Here is a 16,397-nt window from a genome sequence, read left to right on the forward strand (position 1 = left end):
AATGTAATGCCATTTCAAAATGTTTAATCCAACAGAGTAATAGTAGTATAGTAGTATATAGTAGGATTAGTAGTATATTACATTTCGATGACACACAACTTCCTCCTCTGCTCGTGCAACTTGATTGGCGGCTGGCGGATTGGTCCAAAGTGGAACTGTAATCAGGGAAATTAAGTTGATTCACTTTACAATTTTTATGGCATAATATTTTAACATTTTGAGCTTGGAGAGAGTATCAACACTTTCAGTTCATGAGGCTCAAGTCAGGGTGAAGTCACAAGTCATTGGTGTTAATAAAGTCAAAGTCCAGTTGAGTTACAATAATGTGATCTCAAATGCCAGATCGCAATGACAAGTAAGCAAAGCTTAACTGACGTCAAAAGGTTCAGTTGTGGTGCCAAATATTTAGGATTACGATGTTCTGGTGTGTATTTTTCCTATGCAAGCGAAGAGGTGGATGTACGCCGGTTAGTTTGCTTTCACGGTTTTGTGAGTTTTCTCATGCTTTCAACCTAAAAAAAACATTTTCAAAGGGGCAGTCGCTAACACAAATATCTGCCCCAAAAATACTTTAATTCCAATATGGTACACAGAAGCAACACACCAGGGTTCTGTTACTTCTTCCTTTCTACTGAGGAAAGAAAAGCACTTTCTTTTCCCTACAATGTTTACTATAGGACAGAAATGACCCCTCCATTCATCTCCCGTGTGGTTAGGTGGAGGTTGACAGAAAATAAACAAGATTCTCCTCCAGCCTTTAATATAGCTGCTACTTGGGGACATGGCAATGGGGAGAGAATGCTCTTTCAGACTCCTCGGACCGGCGTGTGTACGTTAGGGTTTTCCCGCATGAACCCACCTTATTTAGAGAGTGATGACAGAGTTAGGAAGAATGAGAGTAGCACTAAAAGTAGCACTAAAAGTAGCATCACTGCTTCTGAACAGTGGAACAGCACACGACGGCAATGGCGTTCGATTGGAACCTGGGAAGAAGAACATGTGTGTGTGTGTGTGTGTGTGTGTGTGTGTGTGCGCGCATGCATGCGTGTGTGTGTGCGCGTGTGTGTGTGTTTGTGTTTGTGTATGTAGGATTTTGAAAGTAAGGTTTGTTTAAGGGATGTACACTGTGTGTGTGTGTGCGTGTGCGTGTGCGTGTGCGTGTGCGCGCGTGTGTGTGTGTGTGTGTGTGTGTGTGTGTGTGTGTGTGTGTGTGTGTGTGTGTGTGTGTGTGTGTATGGGTGTAATAGGGTCTTGAGGGTGTGTGGGTTAGGGTTTGAGGGTTTTTCTGTGTGCCCTGGAGGTTATTTATGACTGGGCTGAGACAGATGGCCTGGTTCAGGACAACCAGAGAAAAATAATTTCCAGAAACAAGAATGTTATGAAACTGCACAAGCAACACATAAGAAGTAGGGATTATGTTATGTCAAATTAGAAAAGGTCTACATAAAGTAAACAAACAAGACCATTGCTGACATTATTGGTAGTCTAATCTCTTCCTGGTCAGAGGTCATAGGTAACTACAACAACTCTGCTAGTTATCTTGCATCTGTCATCATGCTACATATCAGCATAGCTATGCAGCCATTAGTGTTCAAATTATTGCTTCTTTGAGTGCCAGAACATACGCTGATAAACAAACTGGAAAAAATAATCTAACCCTAACTAACCTTACTGTCATGCACATGTCCTAATATACTAACCTACACTTTTTTTTTTTCAATTTATTTTTGGGGTTTTGCTCCCATCCCAATTTAGTCGTTATGCCAATTCCCTTCCTGGTCCTTGCATGCATAGCCCCACTGTCGGCCTGGGGAGGGTGTAGAACTACCACATGCTTCCTCCGATACATGTGGAGTCGCCAGCCGCTTCTTTTCACCTGATAGCGAGGAGTTTCACTGGGGGAACGTAACGCGTGCAGAGGTTCATGCTATCTCCCCCCAGATCCCCTCCTTGCTGAACAGGCGCCCCGACCGACCAGTAGGGGTTGCAGTTTACAACGACCAGGACACACACCCCCCCGGCTTCCCACCCGCTAACACTGCCAATTGTGTTAGTAGGGACGACTGACCAAGCCGGAGGTACCGCTGACAGCTGGATTCGATCCCAGAGTCTCTGCGGTGGTAGGGGAGTGCTTAGTCCACTGCGCTACCCAGCCGCCCGCCAGCACTCAACACTTTGATGAACATTGTTACTAGAGTTGTACCCTTCCTGCTGACTTGTTGTACAAAACTTGTACGTCGCTTTGGATAAAAGCGTCAGCTAAATGACAAAATGTAAATGTAAATGGACCATTCTTAATTTTGTAGCACGATCAGCTTGTTTGTTTATTCAGAACGTGACCTCACCATCTCGCTACTCTGGCAGAGCATTCGTATTACAACAGTAATGTTAGCATGCTAACTGGCTAGAGTTGCCAACAAGCTGAAAATAAGCCATAGTTAGCCCGTTTCCATCGGAAAGAATAACAGAGAATGTCTATTACCAAGCCACTTTCTTGGCAAGGATGGATGGATTTAACGTAATGTGTCACAGGCAGCCCCAAGGAAAGGCTACAAGAAGGCTGACGTTACCAGACTAGATGTACTCCAGTGATTCACAGCGACAGTAACTGCAAATAACTTCGGTGTCGACAGACCCATCTGGCACGGTTTCGTAGCTCAACCTGCTATTCAAAATACTTTTCACTTTATCCACTGCCGCTTTGCTACAGTCATCTGACTTAACGTTAATACTAGCTGATTCCTAAACTATGATTTGGGAAAACGGTCATCACAGAACGTGCGTTAACGCTTCAGAAGATTAGTGGCTTTGAAACAAATTAGGATGAATAGAACTCAATCAAATAAAATTATAGAGGTAGAAACGATGACAGAGAGCCTATTCTGTGGGCAGGGTTTGAAATTAACCTGCCAAATTCTGAGAAACCTTGATTGTAATTGGAAAGGTTGTCAATCCCACTATCCATAGTGGGATGCAGTCAGCTGTTAACAGCTAAATAATACGATTGGCTGGCGATATCCTGAATCTACTCGTCACTGCGGCAAGTTGATGAAAAAGCAAGTTCCATGCCTTGACTCTGAGAGACAGAGATACCATCCTGTCTTCCACCCTGCTACACCACTCATGCCATGGGAAGTGCTGTCGTAAACACTTTTCACAGGGCGTTTTTGTAATTATATGAGATTAGAAGACATCCATATGGGAGGTTACATCCAAACACCATGATGATGATGATCCTGTAAGTCTGGGTCTGACTCTGACATTAATAACATACTCTTTAGGACTATTTAAAAAGTTGTTACTGTGTCCCAGTGAGCCAGTGGGGCAGACAGGCCGGGCAGGCGGCCTGGTTTGGCTGCAGAGGACTGGGGAGAGGAGCCGGGTCTGAGTCTTGCCATGTGCGGTGGTGCTAATGACAGCCGCTGTGGTTAACCTCCACTCCAGGGGGAGAGCGGAACAGCAGGCCGAGCACAGGTCCACCTAAGACCTCGAGGGCACGGAAAACCACACCACACTTTTCCATCCTTTGTATTGTACATGCGTACACACGCACACACGCACACGCACGCACACACACACACACACACACACACACACACACACACACACACACACACACACACACACACACACACACACACACACACACACACACACACACACACACACACACACACACACACACACACACACACACACACACACACACACACACACACACACTCTTAGTTCACTTTATCCATCTCTCTCTCTCCTCCTTTATCTCTCCTTCTATCACTTCCTCCCCCTCTCACTCTCTCTATCTCCTCCATTCACACACACACACACACACACACACACACACACACACACACACACACACACACACACACACACACACACACACACACACACACACACACACACACACACACACACACACACACACACACGCAACACACACAAACAAACACACACACATACACACATATGCAAACACACACACACACACACACACACACACACACACACACACACACACACACACACACACACACACACACACACACACACACACACACACACACACACACACACACACACACACACACACACACACACACACACACACACACTCACCTGTAGGAGGTTTGGTCGAAGGCCTCGGCAGCAGGGAATCCTAACATGCCACAGACGACGCGGCTGCTTCCGAGGTCCCAGCCCAGGTCACACACATGGCGCCACTTCCCAACATGCTTCACTTCCAGCACACCCTCTGTCACTAGGGTGCCTTGGGTGCGAGACAGCACCGGCCGCAGACGCACCTCCTCCAAACGCACCCTGTCCGCGCTCTGCCCAATGAACGGAGAGAGAGGGAAGGTTTTAAATATTTGATGAAAATAAAATCTAAGGATAGGGCACTAGTATCCTTTCTTTTATGTAAAGGTGCACACTTTTCAAATAGTTTGAAATGAGGACCATGTAGACTCATGTAATAGTTTGGAATGAGGACCATGTAGACTCATGTAATAGGTTAGAATGAGGACCATGTAGACTCATGTAATAGTTTCAAATGAGGACCATGTAGACTCATGTAATAGTTTGGAATGAGGACCATGTAGAACCAGGTACAATTATGTGGAATAAGCACGTAATTTAATGGTTGAGTTAACACAGTCCTTGTTGCCTGCCCAACAAATTGAGGGGTGTGTAGATTCAGCCATAAAATGAACATGCTTAACGTCATGTGGAAAAATGGGCACCTTGTGGCCGTGAGAGACAACTGCACCTTGTTTAAACATGGTGGAGAAGGGACAACTGTGACAAAAAAGAAATGTCTTGAAGAAACAATAGTACAGATTCAAATATAGGGTTTCTAACATATTCTTACTCCTACAGTGATACAAATGTATCTGTGTTGCACTTTGTAATGGCAGCATATGGGTCTTAAAGGGCAACGGAACCCAAAATAAGAATTCCAATATGTAATTTCCGTGGTCATGCAAAGTTCAACCAAAATTTGTGACCATGAGCTACTCTCTCCCAAAGCCAGAAACCAGAGAAGTAAGACACAAACTTGTGATGTCATCAAGTATAAATATAAAGTTGCTCCACTGACATCTATAGACCTGTTCGCTGTATACAAACATACCGGGTTCGAGCCAATCAGCAATACCAACTGAATCACGTGACTAAGTTGCCTCGGACCTGCACGAGCTGCTGCGCTAAAAGAATACAACGGGCCCTCTATGGAGAAACCATGGCACTCCCCTGACAAAAAGTTGTTTAAAACGAAAACGGCTGGATGTCATTTAGCCAAATCAGCATGGCTGTGAGTGTGAGTCTTTCACCTTTTACATATCTAGCTTTGGCATGGGTTGATTGTTTAAATCGCTAGCATGGCTAACAAATGCAAATATATTGTAGTCTGCCCCGTTGTTCTGACCAGGATTGCGTTCCTTTCTGCCCCGGTGATGCGCGTGCACACTGAGTCTGACGTATACAGTGAACAGGTCTATACCATCTCTCCCAAATCATTGTCGATGGAGCAGCTTCAAACATTATACTTGATGACATCACACGTTTTGGGACTTGGGAGAGAGTTATTCATGTTCACTAATATTTCTGGACTGTGTCAGACCATAGCAATAACATGTATGCATCTTAAATCTGGCATAGTTCCCCTTTAACTGATCTCAACCTATTGTGCATTGTATATCAACAGAGGCTTTGATAGTTCAGTGTGAGTGTGGATTGTTGATACAACGGTTGATACAACAATCTGTCACACTATTTGTCTCAATCTCACCAGACACACACACACACACACACACACACACACACACACACACACACACACACACACACACACACACACACACACACACACACACACACACACACACACACACACACACCTACACACACACACACACACACACACACACACACACACACACACACACACACACACACACACACACACACACACACACACACACACACACACACACACACACACACACACACACACACACAATTAGGATAAGAATCACACAATAAGAGTGAGACGGCATGTCTCTAATCATCTCACTCTCTAATCATCCACACAGCACAGGCCTCAGGAAGGAAAGCCGTGGGCGTGTGTTTAACGTGTCATGGTGAGTATGTGCCTACAAGATTACAAAAGCGGTACAGAAAGTGTAAACCAAGCCAGATTAGACGCTCTGAAGTTTGGCACGAGTGATTAATGTCTCTGTGTGGAGGTTTCTGGCCTGAAGCATTGGGATGTTTGGGGAGTGTGGGGCTACTTAACGACTAGTGGTCGGGACGGGTCCTGAACACCAGACCCTGCTGCCGAATGTGGATGTGATCCAGAGGAGGTCTGGTTTTAGGTGCATCTGTAATTAAGTATGCCTGCCTACTGGCATGTGACTCCACCAATGAGATTTGTGTATAGGAGTCAACATAAGTCTATCTGTGTGTGTGTGTGTGCATAGCATTTGTGCATGTGTGTGCATGCATGTTTGTGTGTGTGTGTGCATGCATGCATATATGTGTGTGTGTATGCATGTGCGTGCATGCATGCATGTGTGCATGTTTGTGCATGTATGTGAGTGTATGTGTGTGTATATGTGTGTGTGTGTGGTTAATTGATAGCCATATCCTTTCTTACCTGCATGTAATGTGCATCAGTCTCCAGTCCCACGTCTTGGAGGTCAGGCTCGACATGGTTCCCAGTCGGAGGTTGGGTCTGAGGCCGGGGCTGAGGCCGGGGCTGGGGCTCTGCCTCGCGCCTCACTGCCTGTGGGGTAGTCCTCCATCTATCCTGCCTCTGCCTGTAGGAGGCGCCGTTAGCCAAACGGGAGGGCAGTTGGTGCCCCTGGGGCGCGGCCGGGATGCTCCTTGAGCCACTGGGATTTCGTCTCATGATCTGGATCTCATGGCCCTGACGCTGTGGTGAGCCGGGCCCCCGCCTGGGGCTGACACTGACAGGGCCCCGGTGGAGGGCGATCTCGTGTCCTCTCGTGGGCGAGGAGGTGATGTGGAATGGCGCGGGGGGCGGAGCTGGAGCGGCGGCTGTCTCCGGTTGTGGAGCCTGCTGGGGTGGCTGCTGCCTCACCGGCGGTTGGGACTGCGGCTGCTGCTGCCTCACCGGTGGTTGGGACTGCGGCTGCTGCTGCCTCACCGGCGGTTGGGACTGCGGCTGCTGCTGCCTCACTGGTGGTTGGGACTGCGGCTGCTGCTGCCTCACCGGCGGTTGGGACTGCGGCTGCTGCTGCCTCACCGGCGGTTGGGACTGCGGTTGAGGTTGGGGTGAGGGGGTCTCCATGGAGACTGAGGGGAAGCCAGGCCTCCTCTCAGGGCTGCAGATGACCCCTAGGTCCTCAGCGTGGCTGCAGTCGTTGATTCCCCAGCCGTTGGAGAGACATTCCGCTATATTGACCTCTGTACCTTTGCAGCGCACGTTATCCAACCAGATAAGACCTGATGGTGTTGGGGGGGGGGGGGTTTACCATGGAAACAAAGAAATAGTAGCTTGGTTATTTTGAAGATGTAGACAACATTCCCACCAACAGGCACCAACATGATCTACAGGGTCAAAAGCATATTGAAATGTTTCCTGGCAACAACACTATCCCCAACTGGGATAATAAAGTGACTGAACTGAACTGAATTGAATGACATCATGTACTCTATATAATGTAGAGACCAGAGATGGTATAGTCCACGGTTAAGAGTATAGACCCCCACTCTCTGGAACCCAGCTGGCCATGGGAGCGGATCCTAACAGAGCCTTCTCCTCTGCATCTCCTCAGCTCTACTGCATCCTACTGTCTAAATGAAGAGAAGATACTGAGGGGAGTAGACAGCCGGCACCATATGATTGTGTACATACCTTGTCCCTCTCCAAACTTGGCGCTGTGTGCCCAGGTGAAGCTGCGTGTGAAGCCCAGTTGGCGGCACACCACGTTGGCCAGGTTAAGATCCACTTCATCATCGCATATCGTGCCCCACGCTCCATTGTAAAACACCTCCACTCGCCCTTCACTGGCACTGCGCCTCCCTACCCCCGCTAGACGTACAAGCACCTCCTGGGCAGACAGCAGAGGAGGGGAGAGGAGGAGCAGAAGGACCAGAAGAAGGAGCGGGGATAGGGGGCTCGTACAGGGTAGGCGACCCAACATCCTGCAGGGGAGGAAAGGAGATCAGAGAGGGGTTAAACACGGGAAGGAGTGGAGGAGGCGACCTATAGGTCTTTGGTAAAGATAGAGATAATAGAACAGAGAAGGGAGAGAGAGAGAGAGAGAGAGAGAGAGAGAGAGAGAGAGAGAGTGGACTTACAGGGAGATAGGGAAATTAGTCATGAGAGACAGAGGGACAAGGAGACAGAGCCAATGAGTTTGTCCCCATTTATGAGGCATCATTATAAAGACGCATCAGCATTACTGTATCTACTGATATATTCTCTGCATGGGAAACTAGACAGAGGTGCACACTTGAGCCATTAGCTGTGACGTCTCTCTGTTTATAAACCATAACGTCGCCACATCCAATTCTACTTCTACAGCTGTGACTGGTCTCCTAAATCATCACAAGTATTTTGTATTTAACTTATATTCAATTTCAATTCAAACTTGAATACAGACTCATGGTCCAGATAAAAAAAAAAGTAAACATACAGAACCTATATAGAATTAGTGGGCTGACCCCTATTAGTCGATTAGTCGACTAATGGGTCGAAAGGAGCCGTAGTCGACTAGCCAACCTCTTAGTCAAATACAAAAAAATATATATATATTTATAATTTTTTTTATCATTCTTTCCAAAAGAAAAGAGGCCTAGAAGCGTGGCTAACGCTAATGGCACGCATACCAGAGGCTAACTTCCTACGAAAACAGGCACAGAGGCACTGAAAGAGGATTTCACCCATCTAATGAACACACTAGACTAGACAAATATCAAGATGTATCCATCAGTGGACCAATTGCATGCTTTTGCAGAGGACAAGAAGCCCCCAGTCGACTCCTTCAGACATTAAGCACCCCCCACAGCCCAAATGGAATGATACAAAAAAATTAATAATTAAAATTAAAAATAATTTTTTTTAAATATTATACTTTTTTTGTCTACCAATAGTCGACTAACGGCACATTTTGGCCAATCATAGTCGACCATCCAAATCCTTAGTCGGGGATGTTAACAGAATTTGACTATAGGGCGACAATAATGTGGTCAAGAGGCATGGTTTCTATCTTGAGCCTGAACTGGCGTGTTCCTTTTATTCACATGGAAAGAGCAGCAGTAACATACAGTTCTTCTCTCTCTGAGAGACATGGGGGGAGAGAACGAAGTGATACCTTTGCTTTTATACTCGCCACAAGGTGGGGTACCTGGGTGGCTCCGCCTAGAGCGCCCTCCAGTGGGAACAGATATATATGCAACTAGACAGTCACTGGTGGAGACAGTCATATATGCTGGTAAACAGTTACTAGTGTAAACAGTCATATGTACAGTTAGACAGTAACTAACAATCCTACACAGAATCTCTAAAAATTACACACAACAGGCAAAAATAACATTACTTAAAATACACATCAACGTCCCACAAATAGACACCTGTGCCCAGGGCCGCCTGGGAGAAATGCGAGGCCCTGTGCGAGATTTAAACGCGAGGCCCCCCCCCCCCTAAAGGTAAAAAAATATAAAAATAAAAAACTATATAATATTTATTTTTATTTTTATTTTTTATTTTTTTATACAGTCAACATATTCTTAAATAATAGCGCTGCCCAAGGCTGGGCATGATACAGTCAACTGTCAATTATAGAGAGAGAGAGAGAGAGAAGAGAGAGAGAGAGAGAGAGAGAGAGAGAGAGAGAGAGAGAGAGAGAGAGAGAGATGAGAGAGAGAGAGAGAGAGAGAGAGGAGAGAGACTTACAAAGAGCCCCTTTTGTCAACTCATAATGAAACTGGCTGACATCTCACACTCTGACATCACAAACCCTAGCCAGCCTCAGAAGATTAGACCCTAACCAAATTATAACAAAGAAAAAGATAAATACATTACGTATTGGAATCAACTCACACAATCACAACACAAATTAGAAACATATTTGGCCCTAAACAGACAGTATACTGTGGCAGACTACCTCAGCACAGTAACTGATAAGAATCTAAGAAAGAATCTGACAAGGTACAGACTGAGTGACCATGGTTTGGCGATAGAGAAGGGCAGACACAGACAGACCTGGCTGCCCAGAGAGGAGAGGTTGTGCTGTATTTGTGATGAGGGGTAGAGACAGAACTACACTTCCTAACACAATGTGAAAATTACAGAAATATTAGGGAGGAATTATTTCCAAAAATTGAAATAATTTCCCCAGAATTCCAAAGTATGACAGAAGTGCAGAAATTGCCATTCCTCCTGGGGCAACAGAAATAATGTGCAGTTTTAGCTGCAAAATATGTCAATTCATGTCACAAGAAAAGGGACAACCAGTAGGACACATACTGTATATACATGTACCATGTTTTACTCACTGCACCATCTCCTTTATTTCTTTTGATCTTATATTGTTTGCTGTTTATGTCATAATTGTGCTTGGGCAAAATTTGTGAAATTTCATGCCAATAAAGCTTTTTGAATTGAATTGAGAGAGAAATGCTTCTAGAGAGAGAGAGAGAGAGAGAGAGAGAGAGAGAGAGAGAGAGAGAGAGAGAGAGAGAGAGAGAGAGAGAGAGAGACGGGTGGGTGTAGCGAGAGAGAGAGGCGGGTGGGTGTAGCGAGAGAGAGACCACGGCGGGTGGGTGTAGCGAGAGAGAGACCACAGCGGGAACAGAACAGACTGCTTGAAAAACTCACCCTAACGCAGATTCAATGGCAAAGTTGGAAGGAGACGACGTCGACGCATTTTCATACCGTGGAGATGAAAAAGTTAGCTAGTGTTAGCTAACGCTAGTTAGCCTTTAGCTAAGCTACAGCTGGCTAGCCCGACTGATTACTGAACCACATGTTTGCACTCGCTAACGTAGCTAACGCTAGCTAACGCTAGCTAACGCTAGTTAGCCTTTAGCTAAGCTCATGGCTAGCCCGACTGAACCACACGTAGCACTTAGATAACGTAGCGAAAGCTAACTAGCTGTCCCTGCCTTTAGCTAAGCCGACATGGCTAGCCTGACTGAACTTTCTAACATGCAACAACTTTCATTTTCAGTCCAACTGCCGAACGACCGTCCTCTTCGTCTTGGCTGGCATATCCTCCAATGCTGCACGCGCGAAATAGTCAGACGCTACCTTACCTGTAACCCCTCCCCTCATTGAAACCAATTCTGCTGCAGAGCCTCAGAGCTGCCTCCAATAGTGTATCTGCAGAGCCGCAGAGCCAGGAACAAGTCAGACACATTCTACAAACGTGTCTAATGTGAAATATATAAGCATATAAGCAAAACTAGATTTTAGGTCTGTGATGAAAAAGGGCCTCGCGGGAAGGGGGGCCTTGCAAAAAAAAATTAAATTAAAAAAAAATTAAAAAAAAATTTTTCCCCGAGGCCCCCCTTCCCGCGAGGCCCTGTGCGACCGCACTGCTCGCACACCCCCTGAGGCGGCCCTGCCTGTGCCAATGTCTCCACATAGATGAGTGGTAACGTGTGGCACTGAACCTAATGTCCGTTTAAAACCAGAATGATCTCATTTCCAGAGTCATTTAGCATATTATATATTATATATTATACATGATATTTCTTAAAACAGCTTGGAAGGTAAAATAAAAAGGCAAGTAAAAATCCTGGTTTGGATTCTCTCCTCCAGGAGACAACAGTGGGCATGTAGAATAGTGTACTCAGGACTTTCTGCCCAGATCAGCCTTGTCTTGTTTGGCCTAATAGCGAACATTGTAAATACTTCACCTATAACACAATACTGCTTCGCTAGCACAATCTTGTTGCAACTAAGGGATTTGCAGGAAAAAAAACATTGTTTTTGTACATAGATCACTAGATTTATCAACTTATAATATGTATTTCCTATACTATCACATAGTATAAGTAGTATTTTTGCGCATTCAAAAGGTGTAACGTTTATCCAACAATGGTGGAATTAATTAGAAAACCATAAAATACTTGTTTAAAATATGTGCAAAATGTCATCCAAATCGGATGACAACTGTAGCAATTATGGCTGACACACACAGACACACACACACACACACACACACACACGCACGCACGCACGCACGCACGCACGCACGCACGCACGCACACACACACACACACACACACACACACACACACACACACACACACACACACACACACACACACACACACACACACACACACACACACACACACACACACACACACACACACACACACACACACACACAAACACACACAGGAGTGATTCCAACAACCCTATCCCACCAGGGTGTAATAAATGTAATCTTTAAATTCTGTATCACATAGAACAGATGCACCATGTATGAAATATAAAACTGTTATGTAGGCTAAATCAAAATGCAGTCATATACGAAGAAATGAATCATAGCCCAACCCATCCTCATATACAATGTCAAGAGTAACCTATTTCTGTCAACTTTTTACAGTATATGAATACATCTGCAGGCAGAACCACAAAAATACCCAACATCCCGTGAAGCCATGAAACTCACATTCCATCCCGACAAGACATATAATTAGCAATTTCTTTTGTTACCCTTAAGGTTACATTCCACACTAAAACGATGTTTGATAGATGCTTTTTAATTGCTCATTCTAATCAAAGTACTTTTAAAAAGACTTTCAGGCATTTGAAAAACATAAAAAATAGCGGAGAGAGAAGCCTTCAGTCCAGACCAACCAGGGCAAAGGAACAGTGCAACAACCAATGCTATAAGTAGCTGCTCCAGCCAACCCACGGAAACGTTGGCTATCCGCAAACCCTCAAGTAACGCTACATGTATTTAGCCAACGCAGACGCACAAGCAAATAAACACCACCATAAAAATCTTTCTCACACATGAATAAGGGCTTCAGGGCTGCTACTGTCAAAGGCATTTTTTTTGGCTTATGTGCAACGATAAACCAATCCTTCGTACATCCCCTCCAACTGGTGTATCCAAAGGAAGATGGGAGACTGAGAGGAGATAAGGAAGAAACTGGAGTAGAGAAGATGTGAAGGGAGAAAAAGTCAACTTGACCATGCATGGCTCAGTGAGGGGGGGGGTTCACATTCTGCTTCCTCGATGACACAACGGTTCAATGGGTGAATGAAGACAGTCAGTTGACAGTAGAGTTGTGATGGTGAAGAAGAAGAAGAAGAAGAAGAAGAAGAAGAAGAAGAAGAAGAAGAAGAAGAAGTAAACAAGAAATAGAATTAGAAGCAAAAGAAGATGATGACCAAAAAGGAGAAGAAGAAGAACAAGAAGCAAAAAAAGAAAAAAGATTTGAAGGAAAAGAAGAAGCTAAATAAAATGATGACAAAGAAGAAGACGAAGAAGAAGAACAACAACAACAAGCTATAACAGGTGGATTGGAGCTTACATGGTTTGAGAGGTGTTTTCTGGAGAAGATAAGGCAGAATTAGGTGATAGAGGATGAGGTACAAAGTAGGATCAGAGGACATCTGAAAGAGAGAAGCTTGGAAAAGAAGGTGAGGAAGAAGATGACAGGGAGAAGAAAAAGAAGCAGAGATTGAACTCACCTAACTGTTGATCTCAGCCTGGAGTCAAAACCTCCACTTTGCTGGGCGAAAGGAAGGAAGCGAGTGCCAGAGAAGAAGAAGGTGGCAAGACTTGGACCTGCTCCTGTATCTCTGTTCTCCTCTTTCCCCTCCCTCCTCCTCCTCCTCCTCCTTTCTATGTCACTCCCTCACGTCTGCCACTTTCTCTCCATCCCTCCCCTTTTGCTTCTGTGTAAAGTTTCTGTGTTTTGTTTTCTTTATCCTTTTGATCATCCGGAAGGACAATAGAAAATGACCCTGGATATAATGGTCATTATGTGATAATTATAAGCAATGACCCTATGGTTTTCATTCAGGAGCACCTGCAGTGTAATGTGTAGTTGGAAACCCAATTATAAATAGATCAAGAGTCATGAGAAGGCCACAGGTCTGCCCTGGTGAATATTGTGCCACAATTCTCACTCTTGCTGACTCTTTATTAATTTATTATTGGGTTTCCAACTACACTGCAGGTGTACTACACTTTATGATTTAAAAGGAACTTTAAAAAAATAATGTGTTGTTTCCCACCAAAGAAATTGGCAGAGACAACACCATTGGTTTTACCAATCAAAGTCTAATGTACCAGCGTTTGGCATGTGGCCGGTAATGATAGTCATGTACTGCTCCTTCATCAGGTAGGTCAACTCAGACTATACTCTTCCCCCTGGTGTAACGGGGAAGCCCGTGGGTATGTCCACAGTCACGGAAACAGGTGTGTTGACGAGTGACTGTGGCAGTGCGGGCTGGTAAATTAAACTCACTTCCCCATAACAGGGTTAACAGACGCATAGGTACGGTAGTTAGGAGTGAATTCACTTCTTAGTGCAGCGGCCTGTGTCGTTGCCCGCGGACGCGGGAGCCCCCTGTTCGACTCCCCCTCTGGACATTAACATTTAACATCAAACACAACGCAGACCAGTATGATCCGTCACACTGGCAAGCTGTTCACATGCTCTGTCTGACTGCTACACGTGACTTCAACTTACACAAGGCCAAGACTTTATATAGTCTCTCTCTCTCTCTCTCTCTCTCTCTCTCTCTCTCTCTCTCTCTCTCTCTCTCTCTCTCTCTCTCTCTCTCTCTCTCTCTCTCTCTCTCTCTCTCTCTCATTCACTCTCTGTTTGTCAGTCTCATCCTTGTTTTCTAGACACACACACACACACACACACACACACACACACACACACACACACACACACACACACACACACGCAATTGTAATTGCAGGCTATAGGGGGAGCACTGGCACTACCCCATACCCACAATTAGTGGTGAGATGGAATAAATAGTATGTGCTTTCTGACTAGAATGGATATCCTTGTGTGAGATGTCTCCCCCTTCAGCATCAACAAAGCAGGGTTTCATAATGTCCATATTCATGGCACTGACTCACATGAGGAGAAAGCTTTGAGAAATTAAATAATGAAAGAAAGAAAGAAAGAATTTTGTTGGGTTTTTTGTTCTTGATTTATTGTGATGTTTCTTATTGACTTGTTTAAAGAAGACTTGTCCAGCTCATGGGGACATTAAATTGTGATTGTGAGCTCTAAAAATAAATTTGATATGATATGATTTGATTTGATTTGATTTGATTTGATTTGATTTGATTTGAAAGAAAGAAAGAAAGAAAGAAAGAAAGAAAGAAAGAAAGAAAGAAAGAAAGAAAGAAAGAAAGAAAGAAAGAAAGAAACGTAAAAGTATGTTAAAGAGAGAATGAGAGGGAAAGTGAGAGAGAATGAGTGGGTTGGGAGAGGCATGTATTTAGTAATGCAACACTTACTCATAAAAATGTTAATAGTAGGCTACAATACATATGTCCTTCATTGCCTCAATTGAGGCCTACTAAAACAAAATACAAGTTTACAGGGCAGATATCAAAATTATAATGCATTATGTAATATATAGCAATAATAAAAAATAACAAAAAAAATTAAATGTATAAAAGACTGCACTTCATGCCGTAGGCCGTGCCTTCTGTCTAGGGTGCGTGTGTGTGGTTAGAAGCGTGGGTCTAGGTCTAGCTGGGGTACTTGTGGTTAGCGTGGGTCTAGGTCTAGCTGGGGTACTTGTGGTTAGCGTGGGTCTAGGTCTAGCTGGGGTACTTGTGGTTAGCGTGGGTCTAGGTCTAGCTGGGGTACTTGTGGTTAGCGTGGGTCTAGGGTCTAGCTGGGGTACTTGTGGTTAGCGTGGGTCTAGGTCTAGCTGGGGTACTTGTGGTTAGCGTGGGTCTAGGTCTAGCTGGGGTACTTGTGGTTAGCGTGGGTCTGGGTCTAGCTGGGGTACTTGTGGTTAGAAGCGTGGGTCTAGGTCTAGCTGGGGTACTTGTAGTTAGAAGCATGGGTCTAGGTCTAGCTGGGGTACTTGTGGTTAGCGTGGGTCTAGGTCTAGCTGGGGTACTTGTGGTTAGCGTGGGTCTAGGGTCTAGCTGGGGTATTTGTGGTTAGTGTGGGTCTAGGGTCTAGCTGGAGTACTTAGAAGCATGTGGCGCTAGGTCTCATCTCCCATCTCTGAGCACAGGTCACCCTTTCTGGACAAAGTTGATAATAATTCCTGTAACCTTGTACGGCATCTGGCTTCACAAGATCACACAATAATCCATCTTGTTAGGCTTCAATTTATGTGCTTGTGCCCAAATCACAGTGGCGTCCTTTGCGGACATGGTTTAGATCCAATCACCTGCCAAGTGCCAGCC

General features: G+C 45.0%; 1 protein-coding gene across 1 annotated transcript in view; it reads right to left on the minus strand.

The window, feature by feature from the left end:
- LOC311232000 (lysyl oxidase homolog 4-like) overlaps positions 1–13,832 on the minus strand; it is a 48,518-nt gene extending 34,686 nt beyond the window's left edge. Inside the window, exons 1-4 of the mRNA XM_084318656.1 lie at positions 13,685–13,832; positions 7,880–8,169; positions 6,656–7,467; positions 4,120–4,331 (exon numbers count right to left, since the gene is read on the minus strand). Coding sequence (XP_084174782.1) covers positions 4,120–4,331; positions 6,656–7,467; positions 7,880–8,168 — 1,313 coding nt within the window. The 5' untranslated portion in view covers position 8,169; positions 13,685–13,832. The remainder of the gene's footprint in view (positions 1–4,119; positions 4,332–6,655; positions 7,468–7,879; positions 8,170–13,684) is intronic.
- Between the last annotated feature and the right edge of the window lie 2,565 nt (positions 13,833–16,397).

The sequence above is a fragment of the Notolepis coatsorum genome, assembly GCF_963971535.1.
Source record: "Notolepis coatsorum genome assembly, chromosome: 7".
NCBI lineage: Eukaryota > Metazoa > Chordata > Actinopteri > Aulopiformes > Paralepididae > Notolepis > Notolepis coatsorum.